This window comes from Cryptotermes secundus, unplaced genomic scaffold, assembly GCF_002891405.2.
Source record: "Cryptotermes secundus unplaced genomic scaffold, Csec_1.0 scaffold530, whole genome shotgun sequence".
NCBI lineage: Eukaryota > Metazoa > Arthropoda > Insecta > Blattodea > Kalotermitidae > Cryptotermes > Cryptotermes secundus.
The window spans coordinates 808,538-834,214 of NW_019729216.1; the positions used below are offsets into that span (position 1 = coordinate 808,538).

The 25,677-nt window shown below is 43.6% G+C and overlaps 1 protein-coding gene across 1 annotated transcript; it reads left to right on the forward strand.

Moving 5' to 3' along the window:
• The first annotated feature begins 323 nt into the window (after positions 1-323).
• On the forward strand, positions 324-6,098 carry LOC111865500 (calphotin). The gene is made up of 2 exons (XM_023853596.1): positions 324-353; positions 2,872-6,098. The coding sequence occupies exon 2, from the start codon at positions 2,876-2,878 to the stop codon at positions 4,499-4,501; it is 1,626 nt and encodes a 541-aa protein (XP_023709364.1). The 5' UTR covers positions 324-353; positions 2,872-2,875; the 3' UTR covers positions 4,502-6,098.
• Positions 6,099-25,677: the final 19,579 nt, after the last annotated feature.

Consider the following 25,677-nt stretch of genomic DNA (forward strand, 5'->3'; position numbering starts at 1 on the left):
CGATACTTTTAGCGTCGTTTATCACAAAAACTATTAACATGGTGTGGCAGCTTAAGTGCGCTATGCGCACGAGGCAGTGGGACAGATGCTATTGACACCCCTGGGCGGAAGACGCTACGCTCTCAGCTGCCGACCTCAGAATTTCGCTGTTCCGTACCTGCTCTGAATACCGCGCGACACCGCGGCCCGCCCTTTCACTGAGGCGTGGTTTAGTATCCTGGCCAACCAGTGGTATATGAATGGCAGGGAGGGATGTGTCACAGGTTACTTGACCACGTGTGTATATAAGCCCCACAGCAGACGGCTCTGAGTGTATACACTTCTATCATCGACAGTGTGGAAGATTGTCAGTGGTGAGTGTGGCATATTCAGTCCTATAGATATATATCTCTGTAGCAGTGACTCAAGCGGGGTATAAACCCGGAATCGTGACGTCATATATCTGTGAAGTTAAGGACGTAACTACATTTTCGTAAATGTGTAGCAAAGAATTGCAGTTTCTATTCACTTCTCCAAATATGTGTTCTAATTTCGTTCACAGATGACAGTAAATAGGTCTAAATCACTTCTTGTATGAAACCCTATAAGTCCGACAAGATATTTTTTTCTGAAATTCTGTTTCATCTGAGAAAGCATTTTTTTACACTGGATTTGAGATGCGACTTTTGGGTTGCAGCTCCATGTAGTTTGGGGGCAGGAAGATATTGGCTCCTTCTTCAGCGTCAGAATGTAGGCATACCAAGGAGCAGCAGAAGCAGGAGGCGCTTTAACCCTGCACACGTAGGCAATATATTCCTTCTAAACGTCGGGCTCCTCCAGAACTGCATTGCAAACCAGAGGACAGCTCACTTCATTCCCATTTTGACACTACCTCCATAACAGGAAAAATAATATAGGACTAAACCTGATTAAATTTAATAATAATAATAATAACAATAATAATTCAATTCAATTCAATTCTTTATTATTTATGTGCCAAGTCAACAGCCGCAAGGCCAATTACAGACTTAGCACAGTGTAGATGAAAGTAATTACGTGTAACATTATACAAACATTAGACAAACACATTATAAGTCAAAAATAANTTCCACAATATTGTCGGTGTTTCCGTTTATAGCCCACGGAATCCCCGACAATAATTTAGAATCAATCTGGTATAAAGCAAGTCTGTGTGATATATTATTATATAAAAGATTTTGCAGTTTCCGGAGACTTCAATAGAGATGTAGCATTTCCAGAAACCTACTTCAGAGTCCAGTAGCACGCTTTCATGTTAGGGATGAAGGAAGGTAAGAGGTTTATTACATCGAATTTAAGTAATTTATCCAACGTGAGAGTGTTTGAGAACAGGGTGCTAAGGAGAATATTTGGACCGAAGAGGGATGAAGTGACAGGAGTTTGGAGAAAACTGCACAATGAGGAGCTTCATAACTTGTACTCTTCTCCAAGTATAATTAGAATGATCAAGTCAAGGAGGATGAGGTGGGCAGGTCATGTAGTACGAATGGGGAAGACGAGGAATGCGTATAGGATATTGGTGGGAAAGCCAGAAGGAAAGAGACCACTGGAGAGACCAAGGCGTAGGTGGGTGGACAGTATTAAAATGGATCTTAGAGAGATAGGATGGGATGGGATGGATTGGATAGATCTGGCTCAGGATAGGGACCAATGGAGGGCTCTTGTGAACACGATGATGAACCTTCGGGTTCCATAAAATGCTGGGAAATTCTTGAGTAGCTGAAGAATTGGCAGCTCCTCCAGAAGGGCTCAGCTCCATGAGTAAGTAAGTAAGTAATCCAATGAGACAATTAGTTAAAATTTCAGTTCATTCTATATATTATGTTTCTGAATATTATCCGGCTTTCTATATTTAGATAAAAACAAGACGATGGATAATATCCAGAAATATAATATTTGTATTAATGTACCATCGTCAGAAACTTTCAGGTCTTATTTTATTTAATTGTTCTTTCAGTGAATGAGTGTGTTACGTTAGAGTGAGTAACTCAATTAGTATGTGAAATTGTAATTTACTTTGCTGTTCGAATAAGCAGTGCATTAGTCAATAACTCAATTAGTTACTTTTAGTTAGCACATCATTTTGAACGTTGCGGTTTCGATTTCCGATGAGGTAATTGAATTTTTCAGTTCGTCTAATTCCTCTATCGGTACTATGGCCTGGGATCGACTCAGTCTCTAACAGGAATGAGTACCAGGGGTCTTCCTGGAGGTAAAGTGCGGCCAGCGCGTAGGGCTGACAACCTTACCGCAATCTGTGAGCTGATTTTCTAGAAAATGTGGGAGCCTCAACCTCTCACAACCCTGTGGGCCTTCACGGCCTGTTACAGGAATAGCTTTACGTTTTTACCATACGTAAGTTAATTAGCCACCTCGACGTTAAGTGGTCTGTCCAAGAGGCAGGATATTTGTTTGTTGAAATACTACAATGACACTGCATGCCTATGCATTGTGGAACTGCTTTGCTGCCCAACTTCGAAACTTTCACACATTTTTATTGGTTTATGTGTGCACCACACGTCCCGTGGGACATTATGTTTTCAACTGTTTTCGTTGTCATGACAGCGTTACAGAACTGTTCTACTTCCGTGTAAAATCTTCGTAGAATAATTAGTAAATATTTCAAGCTGGTGAAGGAGGAATTTGGAGGGGGGGAAATGAAGAGAAAAATCTCTTTGTCGATGAAATAGCGCGTTTTTTTTTAATAAACCTCGTTTTGTTTTGTTTTTGTCAGAATGGGCAAAGACTGGCACGCCGTGCCGCAGTGTTAGCTGGGCTCCCTTCCTCATCCCCGCATTCTCCTCCTTTCTTGAATCTCTTCGTCACGACGTTCTGCTCCGCTATCTGTTGCAGGACCATGAGAACACTGATCCTGCTCGCGGCCGTCGTACAGGCCGTTCTTGGAGGTGGCAGCCACTTCTCGGTTCGGCTCCCGTTTCTCAACCCCGCCGGTGTCACTTATGTGGACGGTCCTGCGCCTGCTGGGTTGGCAGCCGGACCTCTTCAGTACGCTGCTGAAGTAGGTTACGCTGCTCCAGCCGTGGCTGCAGCCCCCGCTGCTGAAGTAGGTTACGCTGCTCCAGCCGTAGCTGCAGCCCCCGCTGCTGAAGTAGGTTACGCTGCTTCATACTTAGCTGCAGCCCCCGCTGCTGTTGGTTACGCTGCTCCAGCAGCAGCTGCAGCCCCCGCTGCTGTTGGTTACGCTGCTCCAGCCGTAGCTGCAGCCCCCGCTGCCTTTGGTTACGCTGCTCCAGCCGTAGCTGCAGCCCCTGCTGCTGTTGGTTACGCTGCTCCAGCAGGAATTGCCTACGCTTCAGCACCCGTAAAAACAGTAGCTGCAGTCCCCACTGTGCATCACGTGCCAGGGGTAGCTGATGTGCCCGTGACCCGCGTAGAAGCGCAGCCCGGAGTGATCCAGAAGTTGGTGGACGTAGCCAAGCCCGCAGTGTCCACCCGCAAGTTCCAGTTGCGCCGACCCGCAATCCAGAAGCAGTTCTACGACATCGAGGAACGAGTGGTGGTCCGCCCAGCTGGCTCGGCTCTCGTGGAGCTGGAAGAGCCCGTGGCGAAGATCCAAAAGGGCCCTGCTGTTATCAACCCAGTCGGCCCGGTGGCCGTGGGAGCCTTCCCCGTTCATCCTGCGCCTGCTGTCGTGGCAGCCCCAGTCGCCCTCGCCCCTTCCCCGGCACCTGAACCGGTTTTTGTTTCCACCACTCCTGCCCCCGCTTTCGGACCTGCTCCTGAGCCGGGACCTGTTGCCTTTCAGGACGAGGAGTCGGTAGTTGTCGATAATGCGGAGTTCGCGGCTCGGGCAGCTCTGTCCTCAGAGAGCCACCAACTTGAGGCCGAACAGCGAGCCCTCAACATCCAACAGCAGGAGCTGCAAGCGCGCCTGCTGGATCTGGACTCACGGCGCCAGCATCTCTCGCGGGCCCACACCGGGGCTCGTGTCACTGGGCCCCTTGCTAAAGCTGGTCCAGCCGTCGAGGTCCACGCCAACGGGGCCCCAGTAGACTTAGTCCCTCATGCCCGCGCCGGTCCCGATGTCGTGCCCTCCGTCCGCGCCGTCAGTCCCGAGGCGAACCAAGCTAACCAGCAGCGGCTAATCCAGCTGCTGACTGCTCGCGGCGGTGTAGCGGAGGTCGGTTTCGGCCACGCAGGTCCCAGCCCTCTTCCTGTGGGCGATGCAGGCCCAGTGAGGGCCCGAGTCCTGTCCGCCACCCCCGCACCTCCCCATGCAGAACCGGCGGGTGAGCGTGTGTCTACTCGCCGCGTGGTCGTCAGCAGACCCATCGAGACGGTGCAAGACATTGACGTGGTGGAGCCCGTCACCAAGCTGGAACGCATCGCTGTCAACCATCCAACAGTGTTCAAGACTGTACACCATGATGTGGCCCGCGTACCCACCTCGGTGCCCGTCCTGGGCAAAACATTGACACCTGCTATCGCTCACGCTGCCGTACCTGTTGGCTATGTTCACTGACCACTCGTCACTCAACACTGACCTACCGATCCATCGCAGCAGTTCCGAAACTCAGGGCGTGACCACAATCAGCAGTCAACTGACGAGTCATCAAAGATATGATTCTCTGTGTAGTCCGGTAGAATTTCAATGGCATTTGGGTAGATGGCACTGCCTCGGTCTTCAGGATAGACGAGTAAGGGAAGCAGTTGGCTAGTAAGACGCAGGTAGAAATCAAAGATGTGGTCACTTCCTTGGATTACTCATGACTCTGAAGATTGAGACAATACTTTCCTCCGAAACGTCGGTAATCTTCTACGTCATTATATTATGTTACATTCCAGAAGCAGTACTCTTCTCTTTCTTTTGAGTCCCTCTTAAACCTTTGGACAGTGTTCTTATAATTTTCGTTTCCTTGGAGCCCATACCAACACTGCAGACACGAGGACCCCACATCCTTCCACACGCCTTGGTCACCACTATATCGTAACATAAACATCTGTAAGAAATTCCGAGTCCAATATATTTTTGACAATATTCACTATAATATTTTTCTAACTTAAATTAGGCTTACAAAAATAACCTTGCGAACTCCTCTGGTCAGGTCTCACAGACCAAATTCTGAGAACTGCTGCCTTAGAGCCTAGGTCTGACGGTTGAAGGTCTTGTTGGTAGCTAAACAGAAGTTACAGCTGGATCCAAGTTGGGGACCACAGTTCAAACACAATATTCCATATTATTTATCATCGACCCTAGCTACTGCAGATAATCGTGGAAAGCCAACTTCTTCTGGGGCGCCAAACTCTCGTCAAAACTAATCTTTTCAAGAATTTAGTAAATTAAAAATTCTGACAACTGGTGGTTTCCTGTGACGTACAAGTGTGAAGAGTACTACAAACTAAACTAATTGTTTTCTTCCGTTCTCATCCCTGGCAGGTGATGGGAGATTACTCACATGCGCAAAACCTGCGCATTTGAGCAATATGGGTTTCAAAGAGCTGGAAGCGACAAGAAATTTACAATATCCTGATATGTGAAATGATACCTTTAGGATCTGAGAGGATAAAGAGCTTTTAAATTTAAAGTCTTGCCGAAAGCAGGATAAAGAAACTAAAAATTTATAATATTCATTCTCTTGAATTATGTCACTGACCAGCTTAAGATTTCCTTGTAAAGAAACTGGAATTGATTTGTCTGTATTCGCATGCAGAAGTTTTGCTTTGTCTGTATGGATACAGACGATTCATTTTAACCCATTCACTGTTATGGCGAGACAGAATTTTTGGAGTATTGCGAAATCTACTCTTGTTCCGAAAATTATATCAGAACAAAAAATAAATTAATGTTTATGTGTAGAGTTATATATAAAATTTGACATGTGCATGAATGAAATATATATATTTGTTAACGTACAGCTTGTTAGTCTATTTTGTAAGTAACAGTGGAGGGGTTAAGACTCACGTAAGTAATGTATACCGAAGCCTTAGGCCACCAGTACAGAATTGCTGCCTTGCATGTCACGTCCTGCTTGCGACGTGTAACAGATGACAGGACAAATTTCTCAAAGTGATATTTTGTATTTATTTATAGTAGACAACAAATAAAATTATGAACAGAGTTACATGGTACGTTCACGTTCCCTCACAAGCCCCTTTCCTTACTGAATACTGGAAGAACATTGCACAGCTGAAAAAAGAGTCATTCGTTAATTTAAAATAACAGAAATTCTCAGCCAAGAGCTTGCAATATAGTTCGAAGATTTTCAAGGAAATTTCCCTTAGCCACAATTACCAATAACATTTTCGACGTGACTGAATTCTTGAGCAAAATTATCTCATATTCATGAACGCATATGGTGCCATATCCCAGAAGACCACTTTCTTCATAGTCACCGCCGTGAAAACCTCAAATGTTAAAAAGAGAAGGGTGCGTCTGGACCCAGAACTAAGCTTCCTAAGATCCGACCTGACAAAACCATTACGAAATTGGTGAGCTTAATTTATGATACCATCATTTTCGGACAACTTGCTGAATCGACATTTGTGGACATGCAACTTATCTTAACTGCATTTACGAAAGAAGAATTCCGCAGCCGCACTCACAAGCACAGAAAAATATATTCGTTGTCACACTGAAGAATAAGCAAAATTGAAAGAGCATGCAGCGTGGCCCTAAGATGTGCATTTTGCAGGGGGCTGTGGGTGGCATACTGCCGCAGTATCTACGGTATGCGCAGTGTTCATTGCGATAAACTCAAATATTTATTTATTATTTATTCAGATAAGCTGAAAATATTACGCCTATTTGTGCTCGTGTGTGGGACTAAATTGTAATTAAAATATACGTATATTCAAGGGCCTATCACAATGGCCGGGTCGTCTAAGGCATGAACTGTCTTCGCTCGCTAGGACGCTGGGATCGTGGGTTCGAATCTCGCTAAAAGCATGGATGCCTATATGTATTTATTCTGTGTTTGTGTTGTCCTGTGTGTAGGTAGCGGCCTTGCGACAGGCTGATACCTGGATCGAGGAGGCCTATCGACTATGTTAAGGTCCAAAAAAATATTGTAGAGCCATAGAGAGATAGGCAGATAGCTAGTATATTCAAGTAGACCTATAAATGCAGAATGATTTAAATATTAACGAAAATAAGACACTTCTCTTATCAACGCCTGTAATCGTAAAACCATTGCATCTTCGCATTGATTGACGAATATACTTGTAACGAAATATACGCACAGAGTAATAATTCTGGTCCAAAAACTGTGAAAATCTAACTAAGCAACCAACTTCACGGAAGTGAGAAGCCAAAGGTTAAGGAAAGATCAAATGGGAAATTCGAATTTCTCTCTGCATCTCATGAGATCAGTTCACGCTCCAAAACATATTTAAAAAGATAGGTTCGAGATAAGCCCAGAAGCCCATGCACTCGTAGTTCTCAGAATGTATCCTGTTTTTTGTATGATTTAAAAAACAACTCCCGTGTATTGACAGGATTTAATAAAACTAGCAAGAATCAAATTTGATGAGAATCCGCTCCGCGAATCTGGAATTATTTTATGCCTACAGGTAATGCTTACGGACGGAATTTGGTGGAATCTTCACATGCTTACGAGCATGGTTCTATTTCCGCTTACCAGCAAAAAGTCTTCCGTATCCGCATTCAAGGAAAAAGAAACAGCGGCACAGTTCAAATACTTGCGATCGACAGTAACAAATCAAAATTTTTTCCACAAAAACTCAAAGACAAGATTAAATTCGAGTAATGCTTGCTGTCATTCGGTTCAGGACGTTTTATCTTCTGGTGTGCTATCTAAAAGCGAAAATATTAAGCAATCAAGATCATAGTTTTGCCTATAGTTTGTATGTGTATCAAACTTGATCTCTAACATTAGGGGAGGAACACAGACTGAAGGTGTTTGAGAAGAGGGCACTGAGAATAATCTTTGGATTAAGTACGGATGAAATATTGTAAGAATATGTTAAGAAAACTGCATAATGAAGAGCTTCATAACTTGTACTGCTCACCAAATACAATTAGAATGATCAAGTCAAGAAGGATCAGGTGGGTTTGGTCTGTAGCACGCATGGAAGCGAGGGAGAATGCATGCAGGTTTTTCGTGGGAAACTGTAAAGGAAAGATATCAATAAGGATACCTAGACGTAAGTGGAAAGATAATATTAAAATGGATCATATATAAATAACATCGGAGCTTTGTTGGGTTTATGTAGCTCATGATAGGGACCAGTGGTGGGCTCTTGTGAGGAGGGTAATGAACCGTCTGTTTCCATAAAATATAATAAATTTCTTATTGAGTCAGCAGTTGATAGACTCTATGAATTCGGCTCCATGAAGTTGTTTTTCTTTCTTTTTTAAGTTCTTGTTCATAAAGTCATGGTTGTTATCAGTACCTAATTTCAAAACTATATTCCTTTCTTTTGATTATTTTTAAGACTTCGCAAAAAAAGTGTATTGGACTCAAAGTGTGTTTCATTTTCCTCTAAATGTCTGTTCGTAACACTGCCTTCTCCAATGAAAGTGTAGCGACAGACATGCATGTAGAACTTAGTGTAAAGTAAACGTTAAACTTCTCCGATTTGAACGAAATATGAAACCGCGTTTAGAATATTCTTCGTGAAATTCAGAAGTACCGGTATCCATCTCAATGAAAGTACGTTCTGGAGATCTTGTGTTGTTTCACGCTTACGGACGGACAGCCTGACGTTGCGAATCCACATGGAAAGGAAAAATGTCATAGCTAACTTCACTAACAATCTTCAGTCTTCTTAAAGGCGCCGCTAGTATTGCTGTGTCTCTCACAAATACATATTCTCAATTAACTACACATTTGAATCTACTGAATAAAATTTTCGCATCGCCCTGCAGGTTGTGGCAGCATCTCGTCAACTTTCGAGGTATTTTATTACGTATTAGGGTCAGTGATGTAAAGGTGGGAATACATGAGCAAGCCGCTGTTGTAATGCAAAATAGATCGAACGGGATACGCGACTTATTCGCTCGTGTGTACGTGACTGTGAACACGCGCAGCGCACGCCTCACATGCCGCTCAGCGATCCGGTTCCTGTCGGTTTTCTGACGAAAACAAAGGGAATCGTTTCCGCAGTGTGGTCGGGTTCGGTTGCCATTTGTCTCGTGAAGCGCGCACGCCTCAAACATGGAGTGGTCAGAAGAAGGTATTTTGGGGCTCATAGAGGCATACAAATCATTCCCTGTACCGTGGAATCCCGGAGAAAATGATTATTATAAAAAGCAAAGCTTCCTCGTCTTCCATGGTCGTGCGGACGGAGAAGACAGAATGGAACTGAGGTGCTCGCGGCTTGCGCGCCCCATTTAGATGGTTCGTTGCGTGCGCGTCGCTTGTTCGAGGTGCACCAAGTCACTCCGCGCATCACTTGTAATGCCCTGTTACAGACGCGGCGCGCTCGTGTATTCCCACCTTTTGGGCAGACAGAGATCCACACAGCTGAGCCGTTAGTACCTGATCCTAGCTGTTTTGAGGTTGAAAGTGCTATTGCAAAATTGAATCGGTATAAATCTCCAGCAGTGAGCAAATTCAGGAAGAACTTATTCAAGCAGGAGGTGAAATATTACATTCTAAGATTAACAACCTAATTATTCTATTTGGGATAAGGAAAAATTGCCTGATCAGTGGAAGGAATCTATTATTATACCAGTGCGCAAGAAGGGTGATAAAACTGACTGTAGTAATTATCGTGGGATATCACTGCTATCAGCTTCATACAAAATTTTATCCAATATACTTCTCTCAAGGTTAAGTCCATATATATATATGAAATTATTGGGGATCATCAGTGTGGGTTTCGACTTAACAGATCAACTACAGATCAGATCTTTTGCATTCGTATGTAACCGCACCATGCAGGAACCTCAGCAATGTTGTTAATTTACATTCTTAATTACAATGTACTACATGTAAACGAACTGTACTACTGTTAACACAAGATGATACAGAATTGACCCCAGCAGGCGCCAAGGACAACATCTGGTCTTTCTGAGGGACAAGCAAGCTGCAGCTCACTTGAAACCCCCAAAACGTAGCAGGAAGCATCCCGCTGTGTTTTCTAGGAATTTCAATGCTTACCTCCGACGGTGCGAGTCTTTGAAAATTTGAGACTTCACAGATACGAGTCTCAATAATTTTCGGAGGGGCGTACCGAGCGATTGTTAGTGTACTTCCATTTATTTGAGAGCTGTCAGAGGGACCGTGTTGTACTTAGGCCCAAATTAACATGGATCTTGTTAGGGATTGGCTGAATGCAAATGAGAGAAACACCCAAATTTTAGGTTCAGCCAATCAGCAAAATTTCAGAGGAGAGGAAACCGGGCGTTCCTGCTTACCGTCAGGACTTCTGCCTCTCCAGAGCAGTCAGTCGCACAAAAGGGAATAACAGGAGTGAGTAGCAAGAAGGAGTAACAGGAGTGAGTAGCAAAAAGGAGTAACAGGAGTTAGTAGTAACCTCCCAGACGTTAAATCGGTGTTGGCCAAGTCCGGTACACAAATTCAAAAGTGTAATAGGTACTTCTCGTTCACATCTGCAAATAAAGAGCAGCAGTATTGAGTGAAGTGTGTGTTTCATGTGTTTTCTATCTCCTTGTGCGAGCAAGGCCCAGAAATCGCCCTGAGACAGAATCTCGTCCTACCGTCTGAGCCGTCGGAACCCCAAACGCCCGCCTATCGATATCCCACCGTTGTTTTCTCCGTTCCAAATTAGTGGATTTCACCCAAATCCACTGGCGCCCATGAAAATTCAAATTCAGGGTAATCCCACACCCTACCCTGAACCAGACGACAACAAGGAAGCGGTGGATGAAAGTGGAGACCAATGTGTAGGCGAAAGTGATGGCTAAATAAAGTGGCGCCAAACGTAAGGGGCCCAACGAAGTGAACAGTTAAAGTCAGATATTGGAGAAGAAAACGGAGTACGATGAAACAGTACATCAGCTATTCATAGACCTCAAGAAAGCCTTTGATTCAGCCAGGAGGGAAGTATTGTACAATATTCTGATAGAGTTTGGGATACCCATGAAACTAGTTAGGTTGATTAAAATGTGTTTAAAAGAAACTTATAGTGAAGTCCGTGTAGGTAAGTATTTGTCTGATAAATTTCCTATCCAGAATGGTCTAAAACAAGGAGATGCTTTATCGCCACTCCTCTTCAACTTTGCCTTAGAATATGCAATTAGGAAGGTCCAGGGAAACCAGGTGAAGATGAAATTAAACGGGACACATCAACTGTTGGTCTACGCCGATGATGTGAGTCTACTGGGTGATAATGTAGATACCATAAAGAAAACACACAAACTTCAATTGACGCAAGTAAAGAGGTTGGTCTAGAAGTAAACACAAAGAAAACTAAGTACATGTTACTGTCTCGTCACCAAAATGAAGGACAAAATCATGACATAAAGATAGGAAACAGATGTTTTGAAAATGTGGCACAGTTCAAATACTTGGGAACAACGAAAACAGATCGAAACCTGATTCAGGAGGAAAATAAGAGGAGATTGAACTCAGGTAACGGTTGCTACCATTCAGTCCAGGACCTTTTATCTTCTCGTCTGTTGTCCAAAAACATAAACATTGGAATATACAGAAATATAATTTTGCGTGTGGTTCTGTATGGGTGTGAAACTTTGTCTCTGACATTAAAGGAGGATCATAGACTGAGGGTGTTTGAGAATAGGGTGTTGAGGAGAATATTTGGACCGAAGAGGGATGAAGTGACAGGAGGTTAGAGGAAACTTCACGATGAGGAGCTTCATTACTTGTACTCTTCTCCAAGTATAATTAGAATGATCAAGTCAAGGAGGATGAGGTGGATAGGTCATGTAGCACGAATGGGAGTGAAGAGGAATGCATATATGATATTGGTGGGAAAGCCAGGAAGAAAGAGACCACAAGAAGGACCAAGGCGTAGGTGGGTAGACAACATTAAAATGGATCTTAGAGAGATAGAATGGGATGGTATAGATTGGATTAATCTGGCTCAGGATAGGGATCATTGGAGGGCTCTTGTGAACATGGTAATGAATCTTCGGGTTCCATAAAATGCTGGGAAATTCTTGAGTAGCTGAAGAATTGGCAGCTCCTCCAGCAGGGCTCAGCTCCATGAGTAAGTAAGTAAGTAATAACCTCACAGCATAATGGCAATCTACAACATAAAGTAAAGGATATTCTCCCTGTTTTTAACTAATCAAACACTGAGCCATGAAGGCGTATGGGGGAGTTGATATATAGATTCACGTTTCCTTAAACTGGGCACTAGTTCATGACTGGTCAGCTTCATGCCTCGGTCGGTTTACCCCCGGTACCCATTGTATAGGAGGCTAGGTGGGCCTCAAAGTCGGTCTGGACAACGTGAGGAAGAGAAAAGTTTTGTTCTTCTCTGGACTTGAACTCCGGCTCTTCGGTCGTCCAACGGACAGCAAAATAATAATGTACGAACCCATACTATATCTCTCTCTCTCTCACGCACACACACATTATATATATGTGTGTGTGTGTCACGTGTATTAGGGGTTCGTGACTATTATACGGGGCTTCAGTTGGATGATTGGATTTATTGCATTTATACACACAACTCGTAACTTCAAGTAATTATAACACTATTGCAGATTCCACACCACAAATCCGTAGGACACGCTAAGTCTTCTCAGTCTTCACTATTCGTACACTGGTAACGGATTTGTAAGTTTCACTGTTACTGCAGCACACATCAAGTCTTTGAAGTATTCAAGTATTACCTCTTTGCCATCTATGACTGCCGTCTCAAGAGACTTCTTCAATTCTTATGTCAGTTGGCCTGGGATCCTCGTTATATAGCTTCGGAACGGACACAACAGAAAACACTGTTTCCTATCAATTCTTCTATTGTTGCTTGCATATTCGTTTTAGCGAGAACGTGTTTACCGAGCCGTTGTCTAACAATGAACTCCTCTGGCATCGTGTCATAATACATGTAAACACATAGAATTAGCCCGAGATCAAGAATGGTGGAGGCATTTTTCCACTGTCATATAAGTTTTAATGGTGCGGTGCTTAACTAAATAAGCGCACGACACCTTTACATTTGACTTCTTTTATTTCAAACGCCTATATGTACGTATATAGCAACGAGGGAATGACACAATCCAGTTTTTAACTCGTATTTACCTCGAAGTTTTATGCCTCAAAATACTAAAAATACACAATTTTATTGTATGGTGATATATTCTGATCCTCCAACATGAAACTGCTGATACATCTTATACTTAATTACAGAAGTGCGAAGTGTGACTATCCGGCGGGGTTCCAATCTAGCAACCCAGGACTCCTCTAGTCCCTCTGCTGACGCTGAAATGGAACAAGCTCTTGTGTTAACGGTCCTCAAGGTCTCCGTCTCCTTAAGAAAACAAAAAGAGAAGTGTAACTGTACATTCGGACTTGCACTGCAGTTCCACACGGCTCCATTCCTTTGTACCTCTTGCAAGACTTGTCGTGAGACAAGGATAGGAAATTCGATGCGAGGCTGAAGTTGTACAGACTGAGAAATGTAAGAAGAGTGCTTCACGATCCGGCCGCTCTACCTCCGGAGTCTACAGTAGCCGCTGGATGAGCTCCGTAACCTGTACGGATGCGAAAGAAAACTCTCGCAGCCCAGCTACGTCGAGTCTCTTGCTCTGCCCCTTCGAATTGTATTGACTAGGGAACCTGCGCGCAAATCTGTCCCGTCTTCGATGCCAGTGCTACCGTGTGCTGGTTTTGTGTATCCTTACTGAGAATCTAATTGTGTTAGCCTCCATATACGTATTATTATCATCTCTATTCTTTCACTAGCCGGTCACGGTAGCCGAGCGGTCTAAAGCATGTACTGTCTTCGCTCGCTTGGAAAACGGGATCGTGGTCTCGAATCCCACTCAGGGAATGGATGCTTTGTTTGTGTGTGTGCGTTTTTCTGTGTTTGTGTACAGGTAGAGGCCTTGCGACGAGCTGATCACCCGCCCAAGGGGTCCTACCGAATGTGTAAAATCTAGTAAAACCGAAGTGAACGGAGAAGTTCATGGAGGTAGGCCTAGGTCCACTGGGGCTGTAGTGCCAAGGAAAGAAAGATTCTTCCACTAATTGGTTTCAATTCTTAAATTTCAGTTTGGCTGTGAAGTCGTCACTTTTTACTTTCTCAAATAGCCCCAACTGTCCTCAAATGTTATTCATGTTCTTCGTAATCTTTTTCCTACTATTCTCTTAGCATCCCCATACTATACACGTGATCCGATGAGAGTTGAGAGCTGTGGATTTGTGCCGATTTCATCTTTGAATTCTGGGAATATATTTTTTTTGTATCGCACCTGTACAGGCGTACATGGTCTGGCCGTTTTTTCATGTATGCAGTGAATATTGTTAAGTGTATGAGTGCCTACAGACGGAGTTCTGGATTGGTAACTGGATTTATTGAACACTTACAGACTGTAACTACGAGCAACTATAGCGCTATCGCTACTTCACACGGTCTGCAATTCTCTAGAGAATGCACTAAGTCTTCTCAGTCTGGTGTACAAATATATTCATCGATTTTCGCCTGGTAACGGTTTCAAATGCGGTAGCTTCCTCAGCTTCCGTGTTCACAGCCTTACTGGCCGGCGACTGTCTCACAATTTACTCGCAGGCTGGCGACCATCTCACACCAACCTCCTACTCTTCTCACTGTCGTATCAAGACTCCCTTCTGGTCAGAGTAAGAATTACTTTACGGCTGGCGGTTTACTGCCAATTAGTTAGTCACGACCAGTAATCTAATTTTCCAACTGAACACTTGAAGTTATTGTCCTTATGTAATATCCTTTCTGGCGAGAAATTTGGTTTGTCGTTTACAATTGCTGCTGGTCCTCGCCAGCGCAGTCTTTCTCACATACGAGTTCCAGGCGACTCATGACATTTTACTCTCTCAGATTCGAGACTCTTTCGACCTGGAGGGCAAGGTCCCCGTATTTATATCCCCCACAAAGAGGGTTGCCCAGTCAATGGTTCCCTTTTCGTCGCCTCTTACGACTCGTAGTGCTCCTCCACACGGAATTACTCCCCTCTAATCAAAGTCAAAGTCACATTGCGACTGACGGTTAGTCAGTAAGTCTTGGTGTCCGGCCCGGTGTGCACTTTGGAAAGTTTCCAACGGTGCGCAAAACCTTGTTTTGCATGTGCTGCAATTTTAGGAGGTAGGTATCTGCCGCTATTCCAAGGCCGGACAAGCGTCCTCTTTCTAATGGCAGCTGGCCCACGTTATATACCTTCGGCACGAACCGCACAGAGCACACCGCTTCCAACAGCTCTTCTATTATTGCGTACGTGTGTGTTTTGCTAATTATCCAGCAACGGCCGTTTTCTACAGAGACATTACTTAAAAACAGCTATTGTGTAGCTCCTTATTTCGCAGTCGTTGCCTAGCAACTGATCTACATGCCACAGTATGTTACTGACAGACACAGATATCTCTAGAGATATGCCATTATCTATATACTGTATATGATAACATTATATTTACATATATTTATTATAATATCATACGATTTCCAATTGAATATGCACGTGTGTGTTGTGTAGGAATATTGATGACTCACAATGACTCCATAAGATGGCAGCAGTAAACAGCAACGAGAGATATCTTTGCTTCGGTTGGTATTGCAGCATCCATCTTTGCAGAGACAAGTTACATGGCATAGGTTTTAATTAAAATCGTCGAGGAGAAGTGTCTCTCAAGTGTCACTACATTCAACAGTGCACTTATGTTAGTGCTATCCGTCACAGAGCAAAATGCCTCTTCCAGTTTTCAACGGCCATTTCACTACTTTCTAATTATTTCAATGTGTTCTGGGGTAAAGTGCTTTCCAAACTTCTTTTATTAATCAAATGTAATTCATATCGAGGAAGATGTTCATATAAATTTCGTACTATTATTTTATATAACTTAATTATACAAACCTTTCAGGAAGGCAACTGATAGATATACATTTTCGGATACCAAACGTTCGAGTACTGAATTATCAACCAAATCAGTGAGTCTATTTTATGTTGGCCTGTTGCCTTCATAATTTCTGACAACCATACTGTGAGAAATTATGTTTTAATAGCATAAAAGTGGATATTCTGACTTAGATATTGCCATTGTTTAAACTGTGTAGGTCGTGTTATGTATTGTGACATGACGCCTGAAAGCCAAACTAGTTTATTCTAGATAACAGCTCGGTCATTAAACACGCACAAAACAACAGAACAATCTGCTTATAATCAAGAGATATGTAAACACAACAATAAGGGTATCGTTGGAAATAGTATTTTCTATTTTGTTGAGCAGCATAGAAGGAGGAGTTCAGTTGAGAGCAGACAATATTACATAACAAAATTATACAGGCAACAAGCGGAAGTCATACAAAATCATGATAACGAAAATGTTCGCAATATTGGACAAGGAGAAGCCCGACATAGAAAGTATAAGAGGCTTAAACTTGGTGGCGATCAAGGATACGACCGTTCAAGTGACTAGACGGTCGTTGTAGCGGAAGCTACTAGAAATAGGGCATAACTTGCTGTACTGAGCCTGGACTGGCAGAGGCCCTGTATATAGGGTGTTTCACGACTTTAGGGCATAACTGCAAGAGGTGATTTCCTAGCTCTTTGTGATCAAAAATGTTCATATAAACATTTGTCCGATTTTGGACGGTTACGGAGTTATGACCGTTTTTTCATTCCCGTACACGCCTTCGTGTCAACCGCGATTTTTATGTGGCGGGTCGCTATATTTAGCCAGCTACAGACAGATCGTTCCCGTTATCTCGACACTTGAGAGGTACCTAAGGCGTGGTGGGTTGGTATGTAAGGCCACGGCTAGTGTGGCGGCTACTGGTGTTCAGAACAGTTCTCATCTCGGTGCTTCTGTTACGTTCACGATGCCATTTACATTTTAATTTGAGGAGTATGCAGATATGATTTATGTGTACGGGTTTTGTGACGGTAACTCAGTTCTTGCCGTAGCTGAATATCAGCAACGGTTTCCGAACCGGAGAGTGTTTACTGGAGTTTACCAGGCATTGCGAGATACCGGTAGACTTCCCGGCGTTCGTATTGCAGCCGAGCGTGGTGTTAATGAAGGGGTCAATGAAGAAGGCAGTGTTCATATGGTACACCGCAGTCCACGTACGAGTACGCGAAGAATTGTCAGCCAGGTCTCCAGACTTAAGCCCACTGGATTATTGTGTGTGGGCATGGACGAAAGAACTGGTTTACAATGTGAAGGTGGCAACGCGAGATGCTTTGCTCGGTCGCATTCTGGACGCCGCTGACCACATAAGAAACAGCCAGCTGAAGCTGCTACGTGCTACCCGCGCTGTTCACAAACGAGCGGCAGCCTGTGTTGCGGCCGGCGGTGGCATTTTCGAAAATCTGCTTTAAGCACCAATCAATTCAAATTAAAGGTACACGAAGTTAACTTTACATTCATACTTTAAATGTTTTATGCTGGTTTATTATTTTGTTCCGTTTATTGTCAGTAATCGTTACCTTCTCTTCTGAGATTAAAAAGGTCATAGCTCCGTAACCGTCCAAAATCGGACACATGTTTATATGAAATTTTTTGATCACAAAGACTTAGGAAATCACCTCCTGCAGTTATGCCCTAAAGTCGTGAAATATTCTGTATATTTTATATACATTTATTAACATGTTCAACATCTAAAACGTAACTATCTTTACATTAGGACAAATGATTTACTACTGCCGACAATGACTCTGACAAAAGACAGACCCATCCTCTCGTCAGAGAGGGCGCCCCACAATAACAAGATTGTGCTGTCACACAGTAATGAATATCTGATCATAAGCCCCAAACTGGGCTCGACACCAAGACTGACTGATTGGCTGACCGTCAGTCGCAATGTGACCTTGATTTTGAAAACAGTCAATCAGAGGTTCACTCCCATGAGGAGGCGTGGTAGTGTACCTCCACGGTAGCCCTGAGAGTCCCAGGAGGTGAAGAAAAGGGAAGTCTCGAATCTGAGAAAATAAAATATGGTCCCTAGTCCCGTAGAACTTGGACCCAAGAATGACTGCGCTGCCGAGGGACAGTAGCAATTGCAAATGACAGACACGTCCTCTCGTCACATAGAGCGCCCCATATCAATAAACCTCCCAGCTGTCTGACAGTAATAGGGATCTGGTCTTAACCCTAGATGGGTTTTTTATTCAAAGACAGACTGGCCGACAGATCATCGATTGTAATACATGTATAAGACTTAGACTCAGACTGAAAATAGTTAGTGGATTTCCGGAGTTCTCAGCGAGCAGTTAGTCGAGAGTTGGACTCTACAAGGTAGGCTGAGAAGATGGCGCTATGAGGACAGGTGTTGAGTGTCAACCAGTCGGCAACGGCGTGACCACGGAAGCTGAAGAATCTCCGTTATGTGTCAAACACGTTGCAAGGAAATTGCTATTTGAGACTGTAATAGACTGAGGACACTTTTCTGTGGGTATAACAGTGAGTTGTGAAATACAGTCCCGAGCGGTTTAGTCAAGAGGTCAACAAATCCATTCAACAATCCATACCCCGCTTATTCGTAACAGTATCTTCATGTGGCTGGAGCAGAGAAAATAGATGCCGTATAATTACCCCTCTAACAGGCCGTGGAGGCCCATAGGTTTTTGAGACGTCGAGGCTCCCACATTTTCTAGACAATCGCTCACAAATGGCGGTGAGGTTGCCAGCCTTACGCGCTGGCCGCCCGCCCTTTACCCCAAGGAAGATTCCTGGTATTCATTTCTGTTAGAGGCTGAGTCTACGCCAGGCCCATAGTGCAGCTGGAAGGATTAGGTACATCGAAAAGAAAATCCACCTCATCGGTACTCGAAACAGCGACCTTCCGGCTTGTAGTATAGTGCCTCAAACAACTACGCTACCGCGTGTCCCAGAGAAAATATTTATGTAACAAAAATGTGCTTGTTACAAATTTTTGGCTGTCATTCTGTGATATGTGCACTCGTCTTAGTCAAAAACAGATTACTTCATATATCTTTACTTCTTTTGGCTTATTTTGGACTTCACCCATTGTCTGGTATGTAAAAGACAAGTAGACAAAGAAAACCACAACGTTTCGGATACTGCATCTATCTCCGTCTTCAGGTGGATAGGGAAGGATAAACCTACTCAGTTGGGCCCCTTAGAAAGAGCTAGTCTCAATCACTGGACTAGCTCTTTCTAAGGAGCCCAACTGAGGAGGTTTATCCTTCCCTATCCACCTGAAGACGGAGATAGATGCAGTATCCGAAACGTTGTGGTTTTCTTTGTCTACTTGTCTTTTACATACCAGACAATGGGTGAAGTCCAAAATAAGCCAAAAGAACTACAGTTTACACCATCGTCAGAATCCTTTCAAGTCTATCTTCATATATCTTGTCGAAAAATCAAAAGTTTCTTGTGCTGTGAAATTTGACATCACGATCCTGTGCATAGAAAGGAGCATAATCAGGGAATTCCTTGCTCTGCATTTTACCACCTGAATTGTCAGGAGTTAAACCGGCCAAAACTTTCCACATTATCTTCTCTAAAAAGTCGTGATGTTTGTTGTGTTGACATTGTCTTTCTTGGCACTCCCATCGGAACTATAGTTTGCTGTTGTTCCAGAGAGCGCATGCGTGGATTGAAACCGTGCATAACAAATGTGCCTGCGTGTCGTGTGAAGCAAATTCATAACGCGATTTGACTTTCTGTTGGCTCTTTAGGACGGGACACCGGATATTCATGCTCCATAAATACAAAGAAACGCACGCGACTCAATACTTTTTCATAGCCAAATATTTACAGCAGTTCTTGCCCTTTCGATTAAATAACCGGTGGCTAGGTTCCGGACCTTGGACAATTTTTTAAGGGTGGGGAAGAAGTTTTAATGGATTGATCCTTGAAAGATCTACTATTAAGTTCTATATTTAGTCTGCATTTCGCGGTTTTAATGTGATTTTAATTCAGTTATTTATACGACTCCTAACATAAAATTTTTCTGACTCTTAAAAGAGGAAAAGTGATGAGACAAACAAGATGTGGTGCGGGACTATCGATAATACAGGTACTGATCGTGTGACATGTGTACCTCTTAATTTGTCTCTCCTCTGATGTATCACCCTCTACTACAAAAAAAAAATGAACTTGCGACATCTGCAAATTTATCGCAGTCGTTTGCTATTGAACAGTAATTTCTCCCAATGGCACAACAAACTTCAAACATAATCCAAAATAAAATGTATTTATTTATTTACATCCGTTCTTTTATTTATGTGAGATAGCTGAGTCGGTATTGCGACTGACTACGGGCTGCACGATCTGAGAGCTACGAGTTCGAGTCCCAGTAGGGTCAAGAATTTTCTATTCTCCGCGTCCTCCAGACAGACTCTGGGGTCGACCTAACCACCTGTCCAATGGGTACTGAGGGTTCCTTTCCGAGGGTGAAGCGGCAGGGGTGTGAACCTGACCACTCAACTCCAGCTAGTGCTGTGGATCTATACATCGACTCCACCGTACGCCTTCATGACGTAGTGCTCAATCAGTTAAGCACTGGGACAATTTGAATATTCCTTTTTGTTACATTCCTTGCGTCATTCCGTAATCTCTGGTCGAACGGTGTTATGTTGAAAAGTACTGTCTTCTGGGATATAACGAAGTGTAGTCTGCTGAAAGTCAATCGACGTTTCGGAGAAAATATCGCCTCAATCTTCAGGGTAGAATAAACCGAGCAAGATACAGCATGGAAAATGGTGGAAAGTTGGGACTGAAGATGGAGGCGATATGTTCCTCCGAAACTTCGGTTGAATTTCAACGGACTACACGGAGTTATAGCCCAGATGATTGTACTCTTCATAACCACCGGTGTGAAAACCCCCAAATCCCACATTATCATATAGTACTGAGGCACACGCCCGAAAGCCGGAATAATGAAGTCAGAATAGAAGTTCATTGCTAGGCAACGACTCTGTAAACACATTCTCGCGGCAACTATTACGCAAGCAACAATCAAGTTACTTCCGTTCCTACGCAACGGCGTTGTACACACGCCTTCCCAATAGTAGAGAGGCTGTGTTTTTTGCATGGTCTGTGCAAAGTGGTTATAAAAAGAAGGCAGTCGAGTCGAGTTTCGAGTTGCCAGCCTGCCGGGATATGAGTTTGCGAGCAGAGGAATTGAATTGGGTAGAGTCTTCGGAATTGGCAGTTGCAAAATAATGGCAAGAAAGGACTCAGGCTGTGCAAAGAAAACTTTATATGTGATTTGAAGTGAGGGTGAGGTTATTATAAATCCGTTTCTAAGATACGACTACGAAAGACTGAGAGCCCTAGTGCGTGTGTAACAGTGACCTGCAAGGAGTGTACAGTAGAGATAGCGCTGTAACTGCCTGTAGTACCGAGTTGTGTGTTTAAGGTGTCAATAATTCCAATCATCAAATCATCCAATCCAGATCCCGTCCTATAAGTCTCCCACAGCCCCCCTCCCCTTCACGTAACAGTGCATAAAGGGAATACGTCCACAGCTGAGACAAGCATAAGCGGCTTAAAGCGACACATGTGGTGTTTGCAAGACTTGCCACCATGCTGCGTGACAGCATTGAATAATCTAAAATGTAAGTGACGTCTGATCATTATGCTTTGGGAACCGGAATTTAATGATCACTTAAAAACAAATGAATGTCTGTTTCTTGCACCGCCCAAGGCGGAGCAATACAAGTGTCCATAAACACGTGTTACAAAATGCTGGACTTTATGTCCTCAAGGAGGCGACTGTGAAAATAATTTCCTGTGGGATGTAACGCCGTGTAGGCCGGAACAGTTGATCTACGTTTCGGAGGAACATACGGCCTCCATCTTCAAGGCCAGAGTAAACCAAGCAAGTAGCCGGCCACTTATCGCATATTTCTTGTTGCGTTTACTCTTCACCATTGTAGATGGAGGCAGTATGTTCCTCCGAAACGCCCGTGAACTTCCAGCAGACCACGTAGTTACATCGCATAAGATAATATTATAGAAGGTTTTAGGGAGAAATAAGTTGACGACTCGGTTTGAGGGTGGTTTTTTAGATGCAAGTGCTATACCTGCATTCAAGATACGGGGAAGTGTTGTGCTTTACACTCCGATATATGTAATAGTTTCCACAAATAACTACATACTGTGGATGTTGAGCTGTGCCAGTGTTTTCATGATTTGTTGTAAGTGCCTCTGAAGATGGTTCCTTGGAACCGAAACATGTAAGGCAGACGAGATAAATAAGTGACCAAAATATATATTGTTGCACTTGACGGAATATCTATTGACAATTAGAAATAAGTAATTTCATCTCTTCTAGTCCCTGCGAGTGCTTTCTCTTGGACAAGCGATTGTATTGTAGCAACGGACATCCGTTGATATGCAACTGCTATGAGATGGGCGCAAATACCAGAGCCGTTTGTGGGCAACGGCTCGGTAAACACGTTCCCGTTGTTAGGCAGCAGATTTTTGATAATGCAATAGTTGGACTACAACAATGTAAGATTTGTGTTTTCTACGTGGACCATGTCGAGATATTATAAGCAAGGGCCAATGCCAGTTGAGAGCGAGGGCCCGTGTGGAGGCAGGTTCCAATACCTCCACCGTGAGCCTGCGAGTCGTAGGAGGCGACGAAAAGGGAAGTTTCAAATTTGAGACACTAATATATGGTCTCGAGCACAAAGGGACTCGGACCCGAGAAAGACTGCGCTGTCAAGGACCAGCAGCATATACAAAAGATAGGCCCTTCCTCTCGTCAGAGAGGGCGCCCACAAAAAACAGGACCGTAACTGCCAAACAGTAATAAAGATCTGGTCGCAAGCCTCAGAGATGGGTGCTTTATGCCAAGACAGACTGGCCGATTGACCGTCAGTCGTAAAATGAGACTCAGACTCAGTTGAGAGTGAGTTTGGTGAAGGGGGGATTTGAGCCAGAAGCAGAGGCATAGCCATTATTGGAACCGTTACCAGGAAAGGTCTAGCAACGGACTGAGAACACTAGACTCTGTGTTCCAGTGAGCTGTAAAGTGTGGAAATAAAGATAGTGTTATAGTAATTTGTAGTTGCGATCTTTAAGCGGTCAGTAAATCTCTTCACCAATCCAAAACCTGTCTGTAGTCACACATATATACTCGTAGATGAGAGTATATTCAGAAGACTGTGCGTATAGACATTTGTATTTGTATCTTCCTGCAGGATCTACTTTAAGAAGAGCTAGGTCCAAGAATTGGTGGTTTAGCTAGTTGATGTATATTTCCCGTTAAGTAACGAAGGTAAGTAGATGCACATTCAGTCATCAGCGCAGAGTGAGTTGCCTCCCCTTTCGTTCTCATTACCGTATAAATGCAGAGTGAAGTTTCCCATCAGCTGTTGGTACTCAGTGAACTTCCTCACCATTTACAGTTCAGTGTTTGGTTAAAGCTGTTACAAAGTGTGACGTATTCGGCGATTTATTTACGTCTAACTGATATACAGATATCAGTCCAATCAGTCGTCGTTGCAAGATAAATACCGTTCCTTCATGCAGATCATAAAAATATTCTGACAATGATTTATGACCTTCAGGTTTATTGGGTTTCTGGACATTGTCCATTGTGTGCTCTAAAAAGTACAACGCATCGTTTCGAAAACTGGATCTGTTTGCTTCCGTAGGTCAGGAAGGAGCACCTACTTTATTGTGTCTGTTAGAAAGAGCTAATCTCAATCACTGGAAAACCAATGTAAGCTCTACAACCGTGTGTTGTGCCTTGGCCGATTTTTCAGCTCCGTGATATTTTACACAGTCGGTAGGACTCCTTTGACGGTGATCAGCCAGACGCAAGGCCGCTACCTGCATACAGGACAACACAAACAGAATGAAAGCACAAAAAAACACCCATGTCTCAAGAGGGATTTGAACCCACGAGCCCAGCGCTTGAGCGCGAGAAGGCAGTTCATGCCTTAAACTGCACGGCCACTGTAATCGGCAACCTATCTAAGCATAAAGACAAAAGAAGTAAAGTTATCCCTGTAAGATGTAATGGAAGTTCATAGGATTGTCAGAGGTCGAGGCTACAAACTTTACACACAATCGGCTCACAGATGGCGGTGAGGTTGTCAGTCTTACGCGCCACCATCTGTGAGCGGATTGTCTAGAAAATGTGGGAGCCTCGACGTCTCGCAAGCCTAATGGCCTTCACGGCCTGTTACAGGGATAGCTTTACTTTAAAAAAAAAAGAAAGCCAGGATAGAACAATCGGCACAGCAACTGGCTACAGGATGACGACCAAGGTGTCGGAGTTCGAGTCCCGATTGTATAAAGTAATTTCACTTCTCCATGTCGTTCAAATTAACTCTGGGGCCTACCCAACCTCCAATAAATTAGGTACCAGGGGTTCTTTTCCTGGGCTTAAAGCGTCCGTGGAGTGAAGCTGACCACCCACGTCCAACTACAGCAGAAGTCAAGAAAACTTGGATCTATACATCCACTCCCCTGTATATCTTCATGGCGTAGTGCTTAATTAGTTAAGCCCAGGAACAACTATACTTTTTTATAGATTTTTACTATTTATCTTGCACAACATGCCCCGTCATCAATCATGTCATCAAAAGCCAGATTTTACTGAACAGTATACTTCCTTCTCACTTAGGTTGTGTTCAGTCAACCCATTTATCTCAGTGCATTCATCATTATTTCAGAAATACTTTTCCAATCATTCACATAAAGAGCTGCAGAATTTGTAACACAGTAAGTTCTTGTCGGAAAGGCCAGCCGTTTTCTATCGAGCGTTCCTCCTTCAGTCAGGTACACAAATTGAGCCCACCAGTCCTTAGTGCGTAAATTCCCCCCTACTGCCTACTCTGTCATTACAGCATGCCCAGGGCTCTGAAGCAGAACCAATCAAACAAGTTCTGATAATGTGGCGCAAGGTTCCAGTAATGTCACGGCCTCCTTGGCACTTTCTCCAATGAAGTAATTTAAAAACTTGTTTCTAACTTGGGGCATAGCGGATTTTACTGGCATCATTATGCAGGCAGTATTCATGTTCAGAATATATCAAGTGTAACGGCTGTCTTTTCATCTCAAGGTTATTTCAGAAGTCGTGCGAAATATTTATTTTATGAGACTCTACTATGATCGCTTTACATGATACATAAAAAAGCGTAGGTGAAGTGGTCGAAGCCTGTTTCAAAATACAATACCGGCGTCTGTAGGGAATTAGAGCAATACGATAAGTTCTCAAAATTTCCGCTGCCCATCTGTGAATCTGAGAGCCCTCTTTATTTTATTTATTTAATGGTCCTAAGAGTAGCTCAGGCTATGTTGTGTCGAATGATAGGATTATCAGTAAGCAATGGATTGAAGTGCTGTCCCTATATTTGCCTCGAGAGACTGAGGAAAATCATGCTAATCTTCTATCAGGAACACGAGTCTCCGGGATGAAATTTGAATAAGGGCCTCCAGAATACGAAGCAGAAGTGGGGTAGTTCTTCAGTTGCTGCGAACTGTTACTGCAGGTAGTCACCGTTACAGCTGAGCGGTTACTCAAGAACTTCCCACAAACTTACGGAACCCGAGGCTTCATTACCGTATTCACAAGAGCCCCCCACTGGTCCCTATCCTAAGCCAGGTCACTCCAGTCCATCCAACCCCA

Coding starts and splice junctions, on each gene's coding strand:
- LOC111865500 (XM_023853596.1), top strand. CDS start 2,876: ATGAGAACACTGATCCTGCTCGCGGCCGTCGTACAGGCCGTTCTTGGA.